Source organism: Malus domestica, chromosome 03 (assembly GCF_042453785.1).
Source record: "Malus domestica chromosome 03, GDT2T_hap1".
NCBI classification, from domain to species: domain Eukaryota; kingdom Viridiplantae; phylum Streptophyta; class Magnoliopsida; order Rosales; family Rosaceae; genus Malus; species Malus domestica.
In genome coordinates this window covers 12,046,934-12,069,457 of record NC_091663.1, presented here as the reverse complement: position 1 = coordinate 12,069,457, position 22,524 = coordinate 12,046,934, and the positions used below count along the sequence as shown (strand labels likewise).

Genomic DNA, 22,524 nt, shown 5'->3' with positions numbered 1-22,524 from the left:
CTAATCACTATCAACTAACAAGAAGGTTGGATAGAGTTCATGGTGTCAAAGTGTACCCTTAAAAAGAGGGTTCACAAGACAACTATGACAAGTTAGCATAGTCTCAAACAATGTCAATATTGTCGGGCTTATATCTCTAGTAGCTAAGAGTATTACCTTCTATATTCGAAGTGTCGAGCTCAAATAATCATTCACTAATATAATTTTTCATAAAACACTTGTTAACAATAGGTTTTTCAAGCACTTAAAGATTAGCTACAATTTTTAATTTATCGGACCTCATGTTAGAGAACTAACCTAGATCAATGGTTCACAGTCATCCACGCGGTATAAACAGATCAATTATTAATGTCAATGTGGACTCTCCATTACAAACTACCAGTAAATCTTTGACAAATTTAATCTACTTATAGGTCTAATTAATTATGAGGTTAAAAGGCAATGGACTAGAATCAGATGAACAGACAAGTTGTGACAAGAGAAATCAAGTTGGTTGAGCAGCCCGGCTTCATGCTTGGAAGTTTGTTATGCCACTTGAGGTCCCTTGAACCAGAAAATTGAAGAAACAAAAGGCAAAACTAAGCCTTCTGCTCTTTTATAACTCTTCCTTTGTCCCAAATAGAAAGGCCAAAAACAAAACTGACCTCCCTCGCTTTCATTACCACCAAACCGACAAAAACAGAACCCGGCGTCTTACCGCCTAGGTTTTCATGACTGTTTGCACATACCGGTCAGGTAATCAGTCTCGAACTATGCCATTCACAATCCATATCCGGTGAATTACGGTAACAACACCGTAGAGTTATGCTCAATCTTATCGAACGGTGTAACTCTAGTTCATTTATATGCATCCTTGCACTCACAGCATGAAATCTTCCATGTGCCATTCTAATTTTATTGAATGCGCACAAAGCATTGTGCGCATTCGATAAAAGAATGCTATGAAAAGTGAAGAAAATTGTGCTCAATCAGGCATACTCGACTCATGAATCGTGCTCAATCTTATGGGATGAAAGAATATTATAAATCCAATCTCGCTGCTTTCAAAAGTCAATCGCGAGTTCTCCATTTATGTCGCAACCATAGCAACTCAAATTTTATTAAGATCAAAATACTCCACAAATTTTATGATGAATTTGTCCATAATTTAACATTACACCCTAAATAGTTTAAGTTCTATATGACAAACTCCAGAACGACAGCAGCCAATTCTACATAGCAGACTGATTGGAACGGAAGTTCCGATTACACAGGTGTCAAACCTACCACACCTGCACACACAAGATCACAATAAAAAGTGAAAAAAGTGAAGAAAATTGAGAATTTAATGAAATTATGGAAACAAGTCTACGAGAAGTTACATGTATGCTGCAGTGTTGGAGAACATATTCAAGTTAAAACTCAATGATACAGTGATTATGGGATTCACAAAAGAAAGTTCAACCAATATCGGCTCTTGAAGCAGTATGTACCTGTAGAATTAAAGCAACTGTACCTTTTTATGTAAACACACAGCATGTCCAGAAAAACTCGGAAACCATTTTCTTAATTATCATCTGCTTAACCGTCCTTCATAGTAATTAACTAGGATATGACTGAAATGCATGTGTCACGTCTGAGTGTGTGTCCAACTACAAGATGTCTAGGCCCAGATCTTTTGACGTGGGAATTGGTTCCACAGCCAGGAGAACAACAAATAGTACGCTTAATTTGGTCCATGAAAGCATTTGTCGCTTGGAAGTGACATTCACAGGACTACAAACTAAAGAGCACTAAGCGATGGAAAAATAATAAGACTAGGCCGCCGTTACTATGACCGGAATGAAATGCACAAGATACTCACTCTCAACCCAATCCCCTTTGCACTGTTTACTAACTATTCACTAGAACTGCAATTTAATAGGAGAGAGAATGAGAGAGGGATTCTCTGAATGGTTCTGAAAACCTCCTTTATGAGGCTAATGATGAGAGAAATTAATCCTAGAATAATTGTAACTGATGACCCATTAAATAAGCAGAACGGCTCCATGAATGCATCTATTGCGATCTAGCCATTTATCAACATATAAGTATCTCAGATGACTCCCATACACAGACAATTTGGCCCAAACCCATGTCTGAGTTCCCAACAAAATATGTCATATTTGAAGTCACCTTATCAGTTGGATTATGTCCTTCAAGTATCATAGACTGCAACAGGCATCCACATGCTCGGCCATATAGGAATTTCCACCCATAGGTTGGGACAAAAAAGAATTCATCAACAGATACAAGATTTGCAATTCATCATTCCAACGTTTTTTAGTTAAATTAGTTGGCTGTGTTTTTATTGAAACAATTACAAAGTTTCGGATATAATTCAACAGAAAACATGGCCAGTGTATATTTTATTTATTGATTTAAAATTATCCATATATACAAGATACAGTAAAACAGCGATGCTAATAATATCAAGGTTTCTCAAGACCCTTATTAAACATGGAAAATGCTTAGTGGTTTTGAAAGAGTTACTAATTTTATGGTACATGCACACACAGAAAGACATGCATAAATATAATAGCTTATCCCTCAAATTTACCCAATAGAACGTTAATAAAAGGTATAATGTTTCCAGAGGCTCTATGCATAACAAACTTGTTGATCACAAATTTCATATGTTACCTTAACACAAGTTAGTCATGGGCATTTTCTTTTAGTTTATCACTCATCATAAAAGCATACATTAGAGGAAAACCTGTCCTGCTACATCTAATGAAATAATTATGCACAAAGGCCCATGTCCAATGAAATAATTACCCTATTTCCTGAGAATATTATTCCTCATCATCAATTTATCATATTCTTCCAACTCACAACTAGAAAAAGGAACAACATACAATCTTCTTTCAAACAGTAAAACAGAAAAGGGAATAACAAGAACAGAGAAATAAATTATAAGTCAAATTTTCTTGCTTACCACATGCCAATCTTCCACCTGCATTGCCAGTGCTTAGACTGAGTTCGTGTCCACCTACAAATGCAAACCAAATTTGATTGAGGAAAGTAATACAAAGAGGGAGGAAGAAACATCAAAGGTAGTAACTCAACAAATGAAAATGGAGGGGAACGAAAAACTTTTCTTGTCATTACCCACCCAAATGGTTTGTTCGAAAGGATAAAAAGAGTTAATTTCCAGTGCCAACCATTCACTACCATTGCATGTAAAATTTCTCCACTTATGCTTTAAATGCAGTAACAAGTTTCTTCAACAAGTTGATTATAAACATACTTACCCTTTCCAAGATCATCCTCAAGCTCATGAACGACAAGTGCTCTTCCAATTATAGCATTAGGACCAGTTAATGGTATCTACAAATTTTAGCCAAAATCAAAATCTTAGTAATCAAATACTACTAAGATGAATACGGAACCAAAAAACATAAAAATGTCAGACACCAAACCAAAACTTGTAAGAAGATAAAGATAAACATGCCCTGAAGGTACACACATTCTTATAGGAAAGTATTACCCAAGCTCAATGATTACCTGGTTATCCACGATTGTTGCCTCTGCCACCCCTGCATCCCCACAATAAATCACTTAGTACATTAACTGGATTGTGATATTGAAAAAAAAAAAGTTTGAAAAGGGAATTAAAATATGAAATTACCATCGGCATTGGCAATTATGTTTCCCAGGTCACCCGCATGACGGATTTCATCCTCAGGAGCACCATGTGTCAACTGTTTAGGATTGAAATGTGCTCCTAGTAAGGGGAAAAGAAATTCATTAGAATGGCATGAAAATAGAATCACAAATATAACATAATATTAGGGTAGCTTAAGTTGATCCTACCTGTGGATATGCATCCATTTGTCGTATCACCATACTCATGCTACACAAGAAAGAGAAACACTTAGAAACAAGTTTACTAATCCACAGATGCCAAAAGCTAATTAAAAAACACTTACTAAGTGGAACCCATGAGGCCCGGGAGTAAGTCCAGTAATACGAACATTCACGGTTGTAGGACCTAAGAACAGTAAAACAGAATCAGTCGTAAGCAGTCATTGCTCCATCAAATGTCACTGAAATTATGAGTGCAGATAACACAAGTTTCTGAGTACGGAATGCAGACCACTCACACACAATTAAAGGAACAATTGAAACGGCAATCAACCAAATCAAATATAATCCGAGTCTGGGAAGATTTGAGTACCCACATCTTCAAATTATCAACAAATAGAAGTTCAAACTAGATAACAAGAAAATCTACAGATTAAACTATTGCTTTAAGTCCAAACAAACAACCTATTCACTACCCAATATGCAGAATCCAAATTCAGTTCTAAACCGCGAAAAATTGAAACCGACACACAATCTTTTCAACATTTCCACTCTCTTAGACATAAAACAATATGAGATAACCCAGCAGAGTTGACCATTTAAGAATATAAACCAATATTCAGGAATAGTATCGAAAACCCATATCAGAGTAAGGAAACATATATCGATGGAGCAATCACAAATTGAAGGGGCAGAGTTATATGAAGATACCATCGTCTTCTTGGCTCAAGGTAACGACTCCTCCAACACTGGAAGTGCCCTTGAGGACAGCGACGGCTTTCTTGGTGGCGGCGACGACGGTGAGGGGCTTAGGGGCGGCGGCGGCGAAAGACATGGATTGGGATTTGAGTGGGAGCTTGAGGGAGACGCCATGGAAGGAGGAACGAGGAATTGAGCGAGGGTTAGGGTTTTTAAGCTGGGAGAAGAGAGTGGGGGATGAAGCAATCACAGTCTGAGCTGCCATGACCGCCGAAGCTGTTTGCATTGTTTGCTTTGGGTTGGGTGGTGGCTGGGGGCGGTTGAGATATGATAAAATGAGAGTGACGAGCTGCCACTCGGTCGCGTTTGTTGTTTTATCTGGTGACTTTGTTTCCTTCTTTTCGACAGTTTTCGGAAGATTCTGGCTTTAACCGCTCTCTATTTTGTGCTGTAAAAAGTGGTTACCTTTCTATTGATACCATTTCGGACTCAAATTTTTATTCTTAATGTTTCTAGTTTTAATTTTGGGATAGCGAAAATCGAATTCAGAGCTTCAGACGGTGAAAATTCTTTACCAATTACCAATTGAGCTACAAATTATAGTAAGTTAATTTTTTTGTTTGGATACACCAACCAAAAGATGTGTTTTAATTTCGGCCTAACTGCATTTGGGCTTTTTTGTGTTTTTGTTTTGTTTTAGGCCCATTTTTGTATGTTTATATGTTATCTTCGGCCCAAAAAAGTAAAAATAAAAAAATGTAGTGTGATTCTCGCACTCTTATATTTCACTTTATAGGTTCCTCCTTTTACTCTGTCTCCGTTGTCAATGGAAGTCCAAATAAACCAAACCAAATAACCGGAATCCTGGAGCTTCCAATTTGCATCCATGGGCACCCCCAACCCAAACCTAAACCCATCATCCATGCGGGTCCTAGTCCGCCCACCTCCTACACCCACCGCCAAACCCACTTCCAATTCACCCTCCCAAACTCTTCCGCTTCCCTCCTCCGCAGACCCTCCCTCTTCCGACGGTGTTGTCGTCGTGGGCTTCATTGGCCGGAGCCCCGACGACTCTGCCCAACTCATCAACCGGATCCTCGACTCCAACGTGTTCGGGTCGGGCAATCTCGACAAAAGCCTCTTTCTTGAGAAAGAGGAGCTCAGGGACTGGTTTAGGTGGCGAAGAATCAGTTACTTCCATGAACAGAAAAAGGGCATTCTGTTTTTGCAGTTCTGCTCTACCCAGTGCCCCGCCGTGGCTGATGGGTTCTCGGATTCCGGGTCGGGTTTTGACTCTCCAGTGGAAGAGCATGACTTTGGGGACCTTCAGGCGCTGCTCTTCATGTTCTCTGTAAGTTGTTGCTTTTTTGGTTCTTTCTCTTTTTCTTAGAGGAAGCATTTTCAATTCAGATATTGGGATTGTGGTATGTTATGGTGCAGTACAGAAATTAACAGAAATGGATTCTATAATTGTGTATAAACATCGGAGTATTGTGAAAATAATGTGTGAAAATTTCGCAGAGAATGAGTTTCGTGGGCATTGTTTTGTATCTAGTTACTAGTACAAGAACTAACCTGTACTCAGTACATGACCAGTTTTTGTATTGGAGCAGTTAGAATTTTGAAAAGGAAGTTTTGGGTTTTTAATTTTTAGGAGATACGGATGTCGGTGAATGGTTGATTTAACTGTGATTAACCCAATGAGTAATGCAGGTTTGCCATGTAATAGTATATATTCTGGAGGGGTCACAGTTTGATTCGCCACTCCTGCAAAAGTTTCGAGTGTTACAAGCTGCCAAGCATGCTTTGGCTCCGTTTGTGAGATCCAGAACTGTGCAGCCAACATCATCCAGGCCACCTTCATCGTCATCCTCACGGCCTACCACATCCGCTACCACCACTAGCAATTCATCTCAAGGTAGAAGTGGTGGCATCTTGACTCGCAATGCTTCTTCCATTTCACTTATGTCAGGTTTAGGTTCCTACACTTCTTTGTTCCCAGGACAGTGTACGCCAGTCACACTGTTTGTTTTTATTGATGATTTCTCTGATGTGCCAAATCCCAGTTCTAATCTGGAGGAGTCGGCAGATACATCCTCACTTAATCAATCGTCTAGTGTGAGCAGTTTAGCAAGGCCAAGCTTGCCTGTTAAGGGTTCAGGTTCAGTGGTTGTGCTTGCCCGCCCTGTGAGTAAATCTGAGGGCAGTTTTCGGAAGAAACTGCATTCATCCCTTGAAGCACAGATTCGTTTCTTAATTAAGAAGTGTAGAACACTCTCAGGTTCTGAAAGTAGTCATGCGGGGTCAAGAAGCGGGGGTTCTTCAAATTCAGCACCTTTATTCTCCCTTGATGCATCAAGGGCTGTCCTATTGTTAGATAGGTCTACGAATCAGAGAGGTGAATCTCTTGAATTTGCCACAGGACTTGTGGAAGATGTTTTGAATGGGAAGGCAACCTCAGATTCTCTTCTGCTTGAAAGTCATGGTCAGAATGCAAACAAAGAGGATATTGTATCAGTCAAGGATTTTATTTACAGACAATCTGATATTCTAAGAGGCAGGGGGGGACCGGTAAATAATTCCAATAGTGGTTCAACTGCTGGTGTAGGTATGGTTGCTGTTGCTGCAGCTGTTGCCGCTGCATCAGCTGCATCTTCATCTGCTGCATCTTCATCCGCTGCATCTGGAAAGACGATGTCTACTCCTGAACTTCCAAATTTCCAAATTTGGTTATCTTCCAGTCAACAAATTCTTGATGGAGTTCTTTCTGCAAAAGGTGGGTGCTTATATGAAACTGAAATTAGCAAACGAAAACTTCGCCTAAGAAACACTGTTCCACAGCAGGCTGAAGGAGTTTCTTCAAAAGGTACGGATCCTCTAGATTTAGCAGTATCTTGCCTGGAGAATGGTAAAAGGCTAAACACAAAATTTTCAATTTTGTGGTGTGAAAGGACTCTTCCAGCTGCTAAAGAGGTTTATCTCAAAGACTTGCCTGCTTGTTACCCAACTTCACAGCATGAAGCCCATCTAGAGAAGGCTTTGCAAGCTTTCCATTCAATGGTGAAAGGACATGCAGTGCAACAGTTTGCAAAAAAGTTGGAGGATGAATGCACATCCATCTGGAAATCTGGAAGGCAACTGTGTGATGCCGTTAGTTTGACTGGAAAACCATGTATGCACCAGAGACATGATGTCGAAGCTAGTGAATCACTTTCAGTAGTTCCTGTGAAGCAACATTCCAGTGGATATGTTTTCCTTCACGCATGTTCTTGTGGTCGTTCACGAAAGCTAAGATCTGATCCTTTTGACTTCAAGTCAGCAAACATTACTTTCAATCGCTTCCCAGATTGTGACAAGCACCTTCCCACACTTCAACTGCCTGAAGTAAGCAATACAGGCCCTATTCAACCTTCCTCATGGAATTTGGTCCGCATTGGTGCTGCAAAGTACTATGAACCTTCTAAAGGCTTGCTTCAAAGCGGGTTTTCTTCCACTCAGAAGTTTCTTTTGAAATGGATAATACATTTGGGAAAGCAGAAAAGCCCGAATGAGTTACCTACCAGTGCAGTGCAACAAGGTTCAGTAGTTAGGTCAGAATCCAACCTCAAGTTTGAATCTAAAGCTGGTGTGCAGTTGTACACAGGGGAGTTAAAATCTGGAGTAGCAAGTCATAGAAAACCTGCAGAGGACTTAGTGTCTGATGATAATAAAATCAGTTTTGGGAAAGGTCTTCCCAATTTTACCATGCGTAAAGCTTTTTCTGAGGTTGTTGCTGGAACAGCGACTGTAGATTCAGGATTTCCTCCTATCCAGCCGAGGAAAAAGTCTTCATTGGGTTTAGATAAGATTATCAAGAAAACTAGGACAATGGATCAGCGTGTAGAACGGACTAGTGATAATGGAACTCGGAAATCTGAAGATGTTTTATCTGTTCAGGAAAACTTTAGTGAGACCAACAGCACAAATGGTGACCCCTATCTACAGATAGGTAGTAATGTAGTTCCTGTTAACCTGAATAGCGGTGAAAAGTTCAAAATGAACCCTTCTTTAAAACAGGTAGTAGTGTATGTTGGATTTGAGCATGAGTGCCCCCATGGCCACCGTTTTCTATTAAATCCAGAGCATCTTCATGAGCTTGGGTCCTCATATCAATTGCCTGAAGAATCTCAGGAAAACTTAGACCATAGCCTTCCGGATAATTCGAAAATGAGTAGGAATGGTTTCCATGGTAAAGTTCACCGCAATTCAAATAGGATTGCTACTGCTACTGGTGCAAGTAAGGAGAGACATGTAACTAAGTCAAAAGAGATAGTAACTATTGGTAATCTGCATATAGATGGGCTAATGCTGTCAGGACCAGGGAAGGAGCAGAATCACACATCTTTTAGTGCATCTCCAGTCCAGAATTTGTCCAAACGTCTTGAAGGGAGCTTACAGTCTATTAGCCTTGATGATGGTGGATGTGCTTTCTCTATGTTGAATAGAAATTTACCAATCTATATGAACTGCCCACACTGCAAGCTCTCTAGGGATAAGCAAAATTCACCGAAGACGAAGTTTGCTGCCACAATATCACAGCTTCAAAGGGTTTTTGTGGTATGGAATGTTTCTTATAATCCATTTTTCTCATTACATTCTACAGATAGCTAATAAGTAGGTTGTTTTAGTCATTAAGCTTATTGCTTTGGATTGGCTATCTACAAGGTTTTTCCTATTATATGCGTTTAAAATATGCAGTACCATTTTTAATATCCAGAGTATGCTGTACCTAACTTAACTAAAGGAGGTTTGGTTTCATGCTAATGTTTTTCTCCCTTACCGATGCTCACTAAAGATTCTGCTTGTAGGTCACACCTCCCTTTCCAGTGATATTAGCTACTTGCCCAGTTATACAATTTGAGGTATTTCTATCTCCCTCCTCAAGTATGGTATGCATGGCCTTAATGATATTGCCTACCTTAATTTATTGGTATATTTTATTTTACAACTTGACACCTGAAGAGTTAAAATTGACACCCGAATAGTTAGGATTCTCTAAGCTTAATAAATCAGTTTGCTAGTATCTCTCGGTTCAGTTTCTGTTTCAGAATCACAAATCCTTCATGTTGTTTATTATTGTTGTTCAGTGTGCATGTAACATGCACCTGTTCATTGTTGCTGTTTTTATTCTTACAAAATGTAGTGCTAGTTATACACAATTTTTCCCCTTTTTTCTTTATTAGATATTTCTTACAAACTTAAATCTTTGTTCTCATGTTGTTGCAATCATTTTACTTGCAGGCATCATCTCTACCTCCCTCAATCCCAGAACGTGAGCAGAAGTTGCAGTTCAACCTCGGATCCCAAGTGGTTTTACCTCCAGAGAGTTTTGTTACTCTTAGACTCCCATTTGTGTATGGTGTACAGCTGGAAGATGGAAGTTTACATTCTCTTGGTTGTTTCGAACATCAACCTGAAGTAACCGCTTGGATTACAAAAGGGACAACATTGCAGGTCATGTCCAAGAGGAACTGTGTTGGTCAAGATGGAGTTCTAACATAGTCAGAATTGTGTATCTTAGGATTTAGCTTTGTCCTTGCTGAGGTTGCAAAGGCAGATTTAGTTGGCTCCATTACGGTTAGGTCAGTACCTTCCATTTCTAAATTTTTTTATAATCATTTGTTTTATTTTTTGTTTTGTGGATTAAAATTATCCATGTTTAATGCAGATTCGGGATTAGCCAAGTTGGCTAGAGCATTTTAGTAAGCATAAACATTAGGCTGAATGTTTTGCATTGGTGGCCAGGATAGTTAAGTTGTTGTCAATCTGATAGATGAGATGAGCGTTCGGTTGGATAGGGCTGGATGAGTATACAGAATTTCATCTTTGATCCCAGACAGTTGGGATCTGTTAATCTTCTGAAGTTATTATTTGAACCTGATGATTGAAGATATGCAAGCAGGCTAAAATTTTCGTCGATATACATGATGTTGCATATGGTGATTGATAAATTTCAACCTCAAAACTCACATGAGCATTCTCATTTGCAGCCAGGTATTGTTTTTGGTGACGTCATTTCAGTAAAACTTACTAATAGTTCTTTAATCTTTTCTGGTCTGCCTGTTTTCCAGGAACAGTTTGATTCTTGAACCTCAAGGTGGCTGGTGCTTGAGCGAAGCTTTTCAGAGCCGTGGTATGCTCCCTGGTCTTTATTTTATCCTCTCTTACACTGGAATGGCGGTTGCTTCTATTTAAAACTTAAAATCAAATGCTACTTCTCATGATCTGGATTCCATCATGTGGTTAACTTTGGGTCCTACAGGCCATGAGATCCAAAAATGTTATTCCATTTTATCATGTTAATTTTTTTTCTAAAAGAAACATGATAGTAATGTAGCTAGAAGATGTTTAATCTTATATTGTATTGTCTAAACATCTTATATTGTATTGTCCTGTCGCATTAAAGTTGACTTGACTCTATCGTTCTATGTTTTGGGATACCGTGTTCCAGTTCTGTTCTGTGAACTACAAAAATTCACGTTTGTCACTTTGCACATATCAAAAATGCAAATCTAGACCTATGGTTTTTTGAATTTTGAGAATCGTATAAATAAGTTTCGTATGACCCAAACAAGTTATTAAAACAACCAACGTGGGGGGGGGGGGGGGGGGGGGCTCAGTGGGAGTGGCTGAGGCACATCGGTTTGTCCTCTGTGGTCTTATTTGTAAACCTAAAGGTACCTCATTAGCGATTGCCAGTGTTTCCTTCCCCCAAGATTGTAAGGTTCAGAGGAGGGCCCCAGTTTATAATCCGTGTCAGAACAACAGTGCCCTTGTCATCAAACAGATGCCATTTTGAGAACTGGGTTCACGGTTCAACTTAAATTTCATACTATCTAAGAGGAAGATATGAGAAACTAAGAAGCAGTAGCATCCCTTCTCCTTTCTATTCAGTTTTCATCCTTTCTTCAGTTGTAAAGGCTATCAAAGCTGATTTTGAATTGTATGTAGGAGTGAACTAGGGTTTCAAAATCAGTCTTCCATAGTTCCATTGATCATTTTTTTTTACAGTGGGAACCCAATATATAGAGATTCCGACCTGAAATTTACAAAGATATAGACGAGAGAGAGAGAGAGGGAGAGAGAGAGAGAGAGAGAGAGAGAGAGAGTACTCTGAGAATTATAATTACAACTTATAGCTTGTTTCTGTTTAATTGCAAACATATGCAGATCCTATGTTATATAGCATATCGATAACTTATGGTCATACTTGTGTGACAGTTCTCTCTTTATTTATGCTTGCTTAAGAAGCTATGCATGCCGCTGGATGCCCTGGATTCGGCTGGCCCGTAATCCTTGTTACAGTATGGTTGTCATGCCAAAATATACGGGCAAATTGTGGAGGTGTTGCGACGCTTCCATATCTTGGAAGGAGCTTTTGCACGGTTGCAGTAGATGGTCACCATGATGGATGTGGTTGCAATGTCAATTTGGGCAATCTTACTTCTCTCACCATACTAATAGTTAGCCAATCATTTAAAGCATGTTTGGGATTGCTTTCAGAAGGGCTCACTCACGAGCGTAGGGGATTCAGGGATCGCGAGTGATCCTCCTCTTCCTCCCTGTTTGACATGTTCACCGCTCAATGTACCAGTCCATTCGCGCTTCAATGCGACGCCTTTAAAAAGACTGAATGTAGAAATTCCGAGTGCTAATTGCACTAATTCCCCAACTTTTATTAGTGTTGTCGTGGGTGATGCAAAACTTATTGATTTTATTGTGGGTTGATGCATTGTTGGTGTATTTTATTTTGCACCGTCCTCTGATGCAAAACTTCAGAGAGGATTCTTTGGCTTCTGTTTGGCACTCTGGAATCTTTCCAAATTTGGAATCATGGCTTCATTTTGATCGCCTTTTTTTAATTTTTTTATTTTTATCTAAATCTAAACTACATATTAATATTAATAGATGTTGTAAAATCGACGGTGTGTGCAGTTGAATAAATAAACAAGACACAAAATTTACGAGGTTCCTCTGCAGTCAGTGTGACTGGAGTACGTTCTTGGGGTAGCAGTGGTGCTTTCATTATAATCTGAAATAATAAGAGTACAAAGATAACTCACTCTATTATCTCCTCTCCTCTTCCTCTCTTCTCTCTTCCTTTCTTCCTTCCTATCTCTCCTATGAACCTCTCACATTCATCTCCCAAAATCTCTTGTTGTGTTCCATAAGACTTGCTTTTATAGTAGCAAATCATAATCAACATAGTGAAAGACTTACTATATGCATGTGAGTATTACTATACACATTACTATACACATGTGGTACTGTACTATACACATGACGGCAAATATACCTACTATTTACAACACTCCCCCTTGGATGCTCACATAAGTCTTCAATTGACTCGTTAAGATCTTGATCTGTTTTGGATGCTCCCCCTGATGAGTATCTCCCTCTGATTTCAAATCATTTAGGCTGATCGTTGATCATTCTGCTTCAGTCTCTTAGTAAAAAGAGTTGCCGCAATAGGTACTTTACTTGTTGTTAACTTTCCACAGGCTTGTTCTTGAACTGGGCTGGAGGGCCTTCTGCTAGACTTGCTTCAAAGGTCTGAATTTACTTCTTTTATCTGGAGCTAAATTTAATTCAAGGGTGGTGGACACTTGATCTTGAATTGGACTTGTGATTTCTTCAAGGATTTCGAGGCTTGATCTTGAATGAAGGTGGACCATGAGGAGCTTCACGTGGCAAGTGATCTTCGGTTTTGTCGGGGATGAATCAACACGTGTTTGTTGCGCTTGTCTTTACATGCTTCAATGTATCATTTTCACTTGCCTTACTTTCTCCCTTTGCTTAAGTAGTATTTTCCCTGCTTTTCCCCCATGCATGTGTGGCATTTTCTCCTGCAGTATTTGCCCTCTGATGCAGGAGTGGAATGCAACCCTTGCATTTGGATGGTTCATTACTTCTTGGTGACTAGAGACCCAGCTCCAACAACAGTTGAAGATGACTACTCAAGAGCAATGCTAGGTAAGCAACCAGGAAAGGTTCCAAGCAGTCGGTTCCTTACTGGGAGTTTGAGTGGAGGTTCCAACATATTGCTTTCTTTATCCTTGTCTTTGTAGGTAAGAACAAGGACAAAGAAAATGATAAGGAGATTGCATGATATGAGATACTCTTGCTCTCGTCCCTGAAGATATGAGATAATCTTGCTTTAGTGTGACTTGTTTGAAGAGGTATTCTCGGAGAGGAAGAAAATTGAGTATTTCGAGATGCTTTGTTGAAGATGCATTCTCGAAGATGAGGAAGAGTTAGGTATTCTTGCAGGTCTGCCTTGTTATGGAGAACGGAGGTCGACATATATAGACATTTCCCCAATAGCAGGTAGTGGTGTGGATGTGGCTTTATTATCCACGCTTGTCGGCAACAGTGTTGTAGTTGGAATAGTAAGATTTATGCGTTTTCAACTTTGTCAGAGATCATTGACAAAGTTGCATGCGATATTAGAAAAAGCTGAGATTACATCTGAAAAATGCCAACAAACTTTATTCAGGAAAATTTGGCTTTTGAAATTCAGAGAGCGGTGCTTCTTCGATCTCTGAACGAGTGGCTCTGTTGCCTCTTCTTTTATAGTGACATCAATTGTGTTCAAGAGTATGCTCAAAAAGTTGTTGCCTGTAGAGATTTCCCCCTTCTTGCACTTCTGAAATTTTATTTGGCCTATTTCTTTTTTTCATCATTTCTGAAAATGACTTGCTCATCTAACATTTGCTTAGATTTGAGTCTTAGGAGTGATACAGACGAGCAGCGTCAAGATAATATATGGCGCCCGTCATTCTTATCTTTTAATGGTCCTCTTACGGTTGGGGACTCTGTGATGAAGAATAACATAACTGCTACTGTGGTAGCTAGGAATATTCTTACTCCAAAGGATAACATAATCATTTCAAAACGGTCTGATGAGACGGCCGTTCAAGACTCCTTGGCTCTTAGTGTTCAATGTGCGGGCTCTGTATCCAATATGGGCCAACCCCTACTTGCTCAAACTCGCCAAGTTGAATCATTGATGGCTGAGGTGGCAAGTCTTAAACAAGAGATCAAAGGGCTCAAGCACGAGAATAGAGTGTTACACGTGCTTGCAAATAATCACTCGACGAGCATGAAAAGAAAGTTCGACCAGCTGCAAGAATCTGAAAGTTGGATTCAAAATGATCACCAGAGGTTCGTTGCTAGATTTTGAAAGCAACTGATGCCTTTCCCTTCTGGTGTTTTGCTAAGTACTGGGGTGCCACATGATCAATCTCCAGTGCTTCCCCCTTCTGGGGTACTTCCGAGTATTGAGGTTTCACATGAACAACCTTTGTGAAGGCTTTATCCTATTTGTTTGTTTTAACTTATGTGTATGTACATATTTGTAATTTATCGGAGATATTAATAGATAAGCTTTATTTCATTTAGTGTATTGTGCCAAATACAATAAAGCATAAACTTCACTAAGAAGTGGTACTTCTGGACCAAACATTAATTTATCTTTACCTTCACGAAGATAAATGATCATTCTTAGTGTCAACATCATTTGAATATTTAACTCACAATCTTCAATCCATATGGTTCTTTAATATCATAAACATCATGGATAAGATTCGTGTTGGCATATTGTTCGATCTGCAGCTCGAGACAATATTCCTCTCAACACTTTATAATATTTCTTGACTCTTCAAGAGTTATAAATTTAATATGATCAACTCTTTAGGAGTTCTAATTTAATGTCATTGACTCTTGCAAGAGATTTTAGTATGTTGCAACAATATCATAATGATAGTACTCACTAAGGCAATTTATACCATCCATTGGTATCGAGTACATAATTTATGCTTTACCCTTCAGGGGCTTACTTCAAGCAATTTGAATTTTTCAAGGATTTTCTACACTTCATGATATATTTTTCTTTGAAATTTATACAGAGTAATTTGCTCCCATGTATACTTGGGGGATTTACTTATGGAGATATGATGTGGGCGACGCACAACCCTTCGTATATAATTCTCCATTCATATGAACTTGTTTACAACCTTGTGTCATATCATGTGAGTGTATTTCACTGTATTACAAATGCCCAATGTAATCTCCTTGGTTCGACATCTTTTGGCTATTTGTATTGTATTCAAATATATATATATAGGGTCATTTCTTCACGTTCTTACAAAATTGTAATGGAATTGCCTTTCTCCATTTTGGTCAATAATTTTGTTGACGAAAAAGAACGAGACTCAATATCAACACAGCTCATTGATGAATTTAGTAGCTACTTGTAAAAACCAAAATTACCATTGGTTATTATCAATCTATGATCACATATTCTCATGTGCATGTGCATGCATAAAAGCTTTTCATTTCTTTGGATATCCATTGCCTCTTCAAGGGCATGTCACTATCTCTTCTAGGATAGTTATAATTTAGAGAATGTGGATCATAACCTCCTCTTGAGCGTTATAGAGCTTGGATTTAAATCTCCACTTACGGGACTTGAGTCATTTGGAACCTATACGTTTATCATGCTTCATGCATGAGACATCAATATTCCCATGTTCGCGGATTGTCTTTTCTGGGACGTGTATCCATGCGGCGACTATCATGCTTATGGCATGCAACAGTTATGTTTCGGGAATGCAATAGTTCAGTAATGCAATATTCTTCTTCTTTCGAAGGACTGAGCCTTTTGAGTCTGAGGGTCTGCCACGCTTCAGGCGTGCAACAGATAAATCATTTGCTGCCATATTATTTTGTTCAACAGTGATATCAATTCTTGTAGGCACATTTGCAACAAGTATATATGATTTCATCACTTTCGTTGCATCATTCAATTATTTCTATTTCATTTTTTCATTGATTGCTTCGTGAATCAAAATAAGACAAATTCTCGTCGTTCTTCTGGAACGGTATTTTCTCATCATTCTTCTGGAATGATATTTTCTCATTGTTCTTCTGGAATGATGTTATTTTCTCCTCCTAATGGCGGAAAAATTGTCTCCGCAAACCATGCGGTAAACATATCCCCAGTCAAGGATTCCAAATATTGAATGATAGATGGTGTTCAACATCAATGCCTAATCTACGATGATGCCTTATTTCAGTACGTTGTGGCAGTGTAATAGGCACATAGATAACATAACCAAAAACTCGTAAAAGTATAATGCTTGGCTGGTTCCCAAACACGAGTTGTATTGAGAAGTATTGATGGTTGGTAACATATCTCAACCGAATTAATAATGCATCATGTAAAGTTTACATGTCCCCATGTAGAAAACAGGCAATTTCGTTTTCATGATCAGAGTGCGGGAAATCAATTTCATCCGCTTAATAAAGGTTTTTGCTAAACCATTTTGAGTATGTACATAAGGAACTTCTGGTTCTTATTTAATAGTCTGTAAACTGAGATTCTTATGGCTTTTATTACAATTAAGTTAAGGCACTGCGGCACTTCAAACTTACGGTACTCATCTAGGAACTTCATGTCCTGATCTTCAGGATCAAGGGACTTCATACCTGATCTTTTTACGTGATGGAACTTCAGGTCCAATCATTTTTATATGATGAGGATCAAGAAACTGCAGGTTCTGATATGATCAATGAACTTTAGGTCCTATATATACTCATTGTAACAAAAGATAAGTGCAATAAATAAATTAAAGCAATAGGCGGTAATTCCAGCCATAATGAATAAATTGCATTTAAGTAAATAAAGCTTGTGACAAGGGCTTTAATTCAGCATCATCAAAACTTAAAGCAATAGGCGGTAAAACCGTCCATGGTAAATAAATTGCTTTAAAGTAAATAAAGCTTGTGACAAGGGCTTTGATTCATCACCATTCACATAAATATCAAAGCTTTAAAGCAAAGGGTAATAATTCTACCAACTGTAAATAAATTGCTTTAAATAAATAGAACTTGTGACATGGGATTTAAACCAACACCATGCACATAAATATGCCAAAACAGAAAATGCAATGGTTAAGTCCTCATCTTTTGCTATTTCTTTTTCTTGGTCTGCCACTTCTTTTGTTTGATTCCTTTTATTTTTATTTTTATTTCACAGTTCTGAAGTCATTTTGTTTACTCAAGAAATAATAGTAACAATAGGTTCCAATTGGTGTTCCTCCTCCGGTGAGTTTTGAAAAAGTCGAAACGGTTTCCATAAGTTTTGGAGTCAAGAGTGTCTGCAACTTATGAAAAGATCAAACCGTTAGATTTAGCTCAAATTTTAGTATGATATGGATAAGAGGATACCGAACAACTTTTGTGAAGAAACAATTTCGATCTGATCTACCGAAATGGAGTTTTGGTACTCATAAGGTGGCTGTCCAGTTTTCTGCGGAAATTGGAAATTGGTTTGGTATTTCAAACATCTGCGACGATCACATTGTTAAAGTTTTCTTAAATTTTGATATGTTGTAGATACTGAGCGGAAAACAACTTTCAAGAAGAAAGTATTTCAATCCGAGGTCCTCAAGTTGGAGTCCCCATGCTGTTTACATAGCTGTCAAATTCTTTACGAATTTTGAGTCTGTACTCTTTTGCTTCTGCAAAGGATGATATACAGTCATACAAAAATATATATAGTTGCTTCAAGAAAATCAATTGTACTGAGATTTGAAGATGAAATGAAAAGATTTTCTTATCTGTGAGATTCCAGCTGAAGGAGGTGAACATGATTTGTGGCGCTATGCTTTCCATTGACAGGAGAGCTTCTCGTGTTGATAACGTGTTGTAAAATCGACGGTGTGTGCAGTGGAATAAATAAACAAGAAACAAAATTTACGAGGTTCCTCTACAGTCAGTGTGACTGGAGTACGTCCTCGGGGCAGTAGTGGTGCTTTCATTATAATCTGAAATAATAAGAGTACAAAGATAACTCACTCTATTATCTCCTCTCCTCTTCCTCTCTTTTCTCTCTTCCTTTGTTCCTTCCTATCTCTCCCATGAACCTCTCACATTCATCTCCCAAAATCTGTTGTTGTGTTCCGTAAGACTTGCTTTTATAGAAGCAAATCACAAGCAACATAGTGAAAGACTTACTATATGCATGTGAGTATTTACTATACGCATGTGGGCAAACATACCTACTATTTACAACAATAGAATTTTTTTTGTTAACCAAAAGAGGGTGCAAAGATTATTTAGTATTCTATCACAACAAAAAAGTTAAGAGGCAATAACGTAATTTTACAAAACAAAATTACGCTGTTTTTTGTTTAAACCTCACTTACAAGTGGTTTTAATACTTCTAATTTAAAAAAATTTAAAATTAAACCTCTCTCACTCTTTCCCCATTCCTCTCTTCCTCTCTCCTTTAATTTAAAAAACAAAAATAAAAAAATTCACACACTCTATTGTTCATAGACAAGAATCGTTCTCGAAGTTTCATTTATAGATCTGTTTGGGCCCAAAATATTGGTGTGGGCCGAGTTAGGAGTTATTCTTGGCCCGGCAGTATGTTTCTAGAATCATCGCGAATTTTAGTTATTATGGGCCACTTGGTTAAGTTCGACCAAGTCCTAGTATGAGGCGGATTGATAGGGTAAGTCGAATCCTAGTATAACAAGAAGTCTCAATAGGATGAGGATGCTGAGATTTGAAAGGTGAATGTGGTCGGATAAAGAGGTTGGTTAAAAGCCCTAATGGAGGCAGGATTGGTCGAGACCTGGTTGGATTAGGTTAAGGAATCCTAATCTGAGTATAGTTCTGGTTCGGCCATGATAAGATTGACTGCTATAAATAAGAAGGGGTTGCATCATTTTAAGCCTCTCCAACTTAACACATAAACTGCCCAGTGCAAACCCTCGCTCTATGCGAAACCTCTCAACAACCTTGAGATTTTTATGTTCTTTTTCGCCGACACATCTTCAGTTTGGGTAAACAACAATGTGAAGGCAACCGGCTAACACCTTCAATTTGGATAAACAACATTGTTGCCGTAGAATCAGCTAACCACGTAGTTAGCTCATTAGTTACTCGGTCTGCGCGCCGCGTAGGCTTGATAGTTTTTAGGGTCAACATTTTGGCACGCTCGGTGGGATGAGTGCTAAACCCTCGAAGTTCATGAACATCGAGACATGGTCAGTAAAAAAGAAAGCAATCATGGGAAGGTCAATGACCGACCTACCAGTTCACAGCCCTAGACAAAATTTGTCATATGCACAAAATCCTCTTGTTACTGTGACAATTGAGGCTGCAAGTGTAACACATCGAGAAAAGGAAGTTTGTCTTGGTACCCACCCTCGCAACACAGAAATTCCCAAAAAAATTGCAGGTGTTTTCATTGAAGGGATAATGGAGGACTGTGATGAAGATGGTGGTGAAGGCTCTGATCCCCCAAATAGGTCGTTTATTCGAAGACGACTTGACGAGCAATCTCGGCAGGTTGAACATACAGTTAGCCAAAAAATGAACAGTTTGCTCGAGGTGATACGAAATAATAGTGATACACACACCAAATTGCTTGAATTATTGGTTAGTAGAGCCTTCGAAGGGGGGCCTACTAATCAGTCCTGACAACTTCCACCCAAAAGTAATCCTCTACAAGCTGAAACAGGATCTACTCGGCTTAAAACGATTGACTTGGAAAAAAGAGGAGGATCAAGCAATAGATCAGACAGATCTGACCAGAGAGTCGAAGCAACATTAGTCGATATGATCGAGATCCAAAGGATGATCGACTCGGCCTTGAAGAAAGGGCTGAAGTTCCCGAAATTCATCCATCCATACCCAGCTTATGTAGAGAAGTTTGAATATCCTAAAGGCTTTAAGATCCCATATTTCAGCCTTTTTGCTGGAGAATCGTCATTGTCCTCGTTAGAACATCTGGCTCGGTTCACTGCGTAATACGGAGATGTTAATAGCGACTTCCATAAACTGTGACTATTCAACTTCTCACTAATAGTTTCAACATTTGCTTGGTACATCAACCTCCCGCCTAATTCTATCCAAAGTTGGGAGGAACTGGTCGAAAAGTTCCATGAACAATTCTACCGGTCGGGGATGGAAATGTCAGTTTCATCACTGGTTAGGATGACTCAAACATCTGACGAATTGCCAATGGAATACTTAACAAGGTTTAAGTCGGCCAGAAATTGGTGTCGAGTACCTCTTCTTGAAGTTGAATTCATCAAAATCGCTCTAAACGGCCTGGATGTGGAATATAAAAAGAAGTTCTTAGGGGCAAACTTTCGAGATATGTACAAACTGTCCCAACACGTCGAGCAATATGATTATTTGCTCTGAGAAGAAAAGATCTCGAAGTCCCCATCTAGGGGAACGATTTACAAGAATCCCACGGTTAACTACGCATCGGCCGAAGGCGAGGATTCCCAATTCGTTAGTGTGGAAGTCGTCGAGATAGTGATAGATAAATCGTACGTTTACAAGGCATTGGCTCAAATTAATTCCAAGGATGCCAAAACCCGCTTGGCCTCTGAAGAGATAGTTAAAACATCGAAAGTTTACACTTTTGATATCACCTTACACTTTTGATATCACCAAGGCTGATGCAATTTTCGACCAGTTGTTGCTGGCAAAGATCTTCAAACTTCGACTAAGACACAACATTCATAAGGCCGAAGAGTTGAAAGGAAAAACGTATTGCAAGTACCATAACTTGAATAAGCATACCACAAACAACTGCGTTGTGTTCCGTGATGCTATTCAAAGCTGGATTGATAAAGGCAAGCTAAAATTTCCTGAAAAATAGATGACTGTCGGCGTCGATCCCTTCCCCTCGGCGATAGTTGGCATGGTAGATGCTCATTTGCCCACGAGCAAAAGGAAAGGGAATGCCGAGTTCGTTTCAATACAATATGTCCCAAAGTAGAACTCTTGGCTGCGACTCAAGATTGATCTATTTTCCAATGAACCACCCACAGAGTTTTCGACCGGTCATAGTCGAATCTATGTCAGACTCTAGTGCAGAAGAAAATGATGGACCGATGGTTTGTGCAGCAGTTGTAAGGCACGTGTCGTCCTAATCGAACCAAATGAGAGACCACCTCAGGCTCCAACACCATGGTAACCATCTAAGGCTGCGACAACACTTCCAAAGGAACTTGGCGGAGGTCAGGGCCAGAAAGTGTTCGATAGGCTCGACCCTCAAATACGAACGGATGGCCCACCCCAGCCAGATAGCGTCTTGATTTCAACGCACCGTTTTATAGTAAGGATTATTACTCGCATAACTCTAGTAGCTCAAGTTCATCTGCGAATAAAAAAACCTTCAAGCCACCCGAGCCATGCAACCAACGTTGGTATAGTTACAATTATCCCACTGGCATGTATACTGCATTATCCAAATCTCAGAAACGTCGATTCCAGCTGATAGATTGCATGGCTCGACGATAGGCAACACAGGCTACTTCGGCTACCAAATGGCAGCCGAAAGAAGCAGCAGGAAGTAGAGTTGATCGACAAACCCCGACAGTCATGGCCGAATTACTTCAAGGAAAAAAGGTAATTGATCACGACTGTGAAACCACAATTGAAAAGTCCGAGAAGTGCATTAAACTTCCCCTATTACCCCTCCAAGAGCCGTTAATAAAAGTTCGACGGAATCTACACCCTCCATTCCTCGGCGGATCCTTGGAGTACATGCGAGAATTTCACAAGAAACATTTTGCCAATGACTTGTACGGCTTACCCAAGGTGTGTCAAGAAGCTTTTGACCTGGCACTAACTTGCCTTAATGCTGAACAGATTATCCAGAAAACCACTGATCCAACAATGAAGGCTAGGTTTCAACATATATGTGAAGCTCGGGTCATCAGCTTCGAGGTCGACCCATACACAGACATCGACATCGCTGAGCTCCCTTTTTCTCTTGAGAACCTTCAGTATTTACGACGTCATTTCAGAGTCTTCTCGGTCGTATCTTACTTCGGCCTTACGATCGATGAGAAAGATCGTGTGGCGTGTTTGGATGCCTACCTAGACATAAGGGACGCCCGAATCGCCTATGAAGAACAAGTCTGT

General features: G+C 39.2%; 2 protein-coding genes across 3 annotated transcripts; one reads left to right on the top strand and one right to left on the bottom strand.

The window, feature by feature from the left end:
• Nucleotides 1–1,068: 1,068 nt before the first annotated feature.
• LOC103428743 (superoxide dismutase [Cu-Zn], chloroplastic) lies at nt 1,069–5,044 on the bottom strand. Its single transcript, XM_008366865.4, has 8 exons — nt 4,537–5,044; nt 3,951–4,012; nt 3,835–3,874; nt 3,650–3,745; nt 3,526–3,557; nt 3,273–3,348; nt 2,957–3,010; nt 1,069–1,271 (listed from the first exon to the last, which is right to left on the bottom strand). Exons 1-8 carry the CDS (start codon nt 4,808–4,810, stop codon nt 1,246–1,248), a joined length of 660 nt encoding a protein of 219 aa, XP_008365087.3. The 5' UTR covers nt 4,811–5,044; the 3' UTR covers nt 1,069–1,245.
• A 214-nt stretch (nt 5,045–5,258) lies between these two features.
• On the top strand, nt 5,259–12,411 carry LOC103428747 (uncharacterized). Of its 2 annotated transcripts, XM_029099852.2 has the most exons (7): nt 5,285–5,875; nt 6,238–9,120; nt 9,372–9,425; nt 9,805–10,145; nt 10,232–10,557; nt 10,635–10,696; nt 11,785–12,411. In XM_029099852.2, exons 1-4 carry the CDS (start codon nt 5,411–5,413, stop codon nt 10,063–10,065), a joined length of 3,663 nt encoding a protein of 1,220 aa, XP_028955685.2. In that variant the 5' UTR covers nt 5,285–5,410; the 3' UTR covers nt 10,066–10,145; nt 10,232–10,557; nt 10,635–10,696; nt 11,785–12,411. The 2 variants fall into 2 exon arrangements, with proteins under 2 accessions (XP_008365091.4, XP_028955685.2); XM_008366869.4 differs by lacking the exon at nt 11,785–12,411 and having other exon boundaries at nt 5,259–5,875; nt 10,635–10,991.
• The last annotated feature ends 10,113 nt before the right edge of the window (nt 12,412–22,524 follow it).

Coding starts and splice junctions, on each gene's coding strand:
- LOC103428743 (XM_008366865.4), bottom strand. CDS start 4,810: ATGCAAACAGCTTCGGCGGTCATGGCAGCTCAGACTGTGATTGCTTCA. Junction 4,013..4,536: donor CTTGAGCCAAGAAGACGATG/GTATCTTCATAT, acceptor TACTGTTCTTAG/GTCCTACAACCGTGAATGTT. Junction 3,558..3,649: donor CATAATTGCCAATGCCGATG/GTAATTTCATAT, acceptor GTGGGGATGCAG/GGGTGGCAGAGGCAACAATC.
- LOC103428747 (XM_029099852.2), top strand. CDS start 5,411: ATGGGCACCCCCAACCCAAACCTAAACCCATCATCCATGCGGGTCCTA. Junction 5,876..6,237: donor CGCTGCTCTTCATGTTCTCT/GTAAGTTGTTGC, acceptor TGAGTAATGCAG/GTTTGCCATGTAATAGTATA. Junction 9,121..9,371: donor AGCTTCAAAGGGTTTTTGTG/GTATGGAATGTT, acceptor TTCTGCTTGTAG/GTCACACCTCCCTTTCCAGT.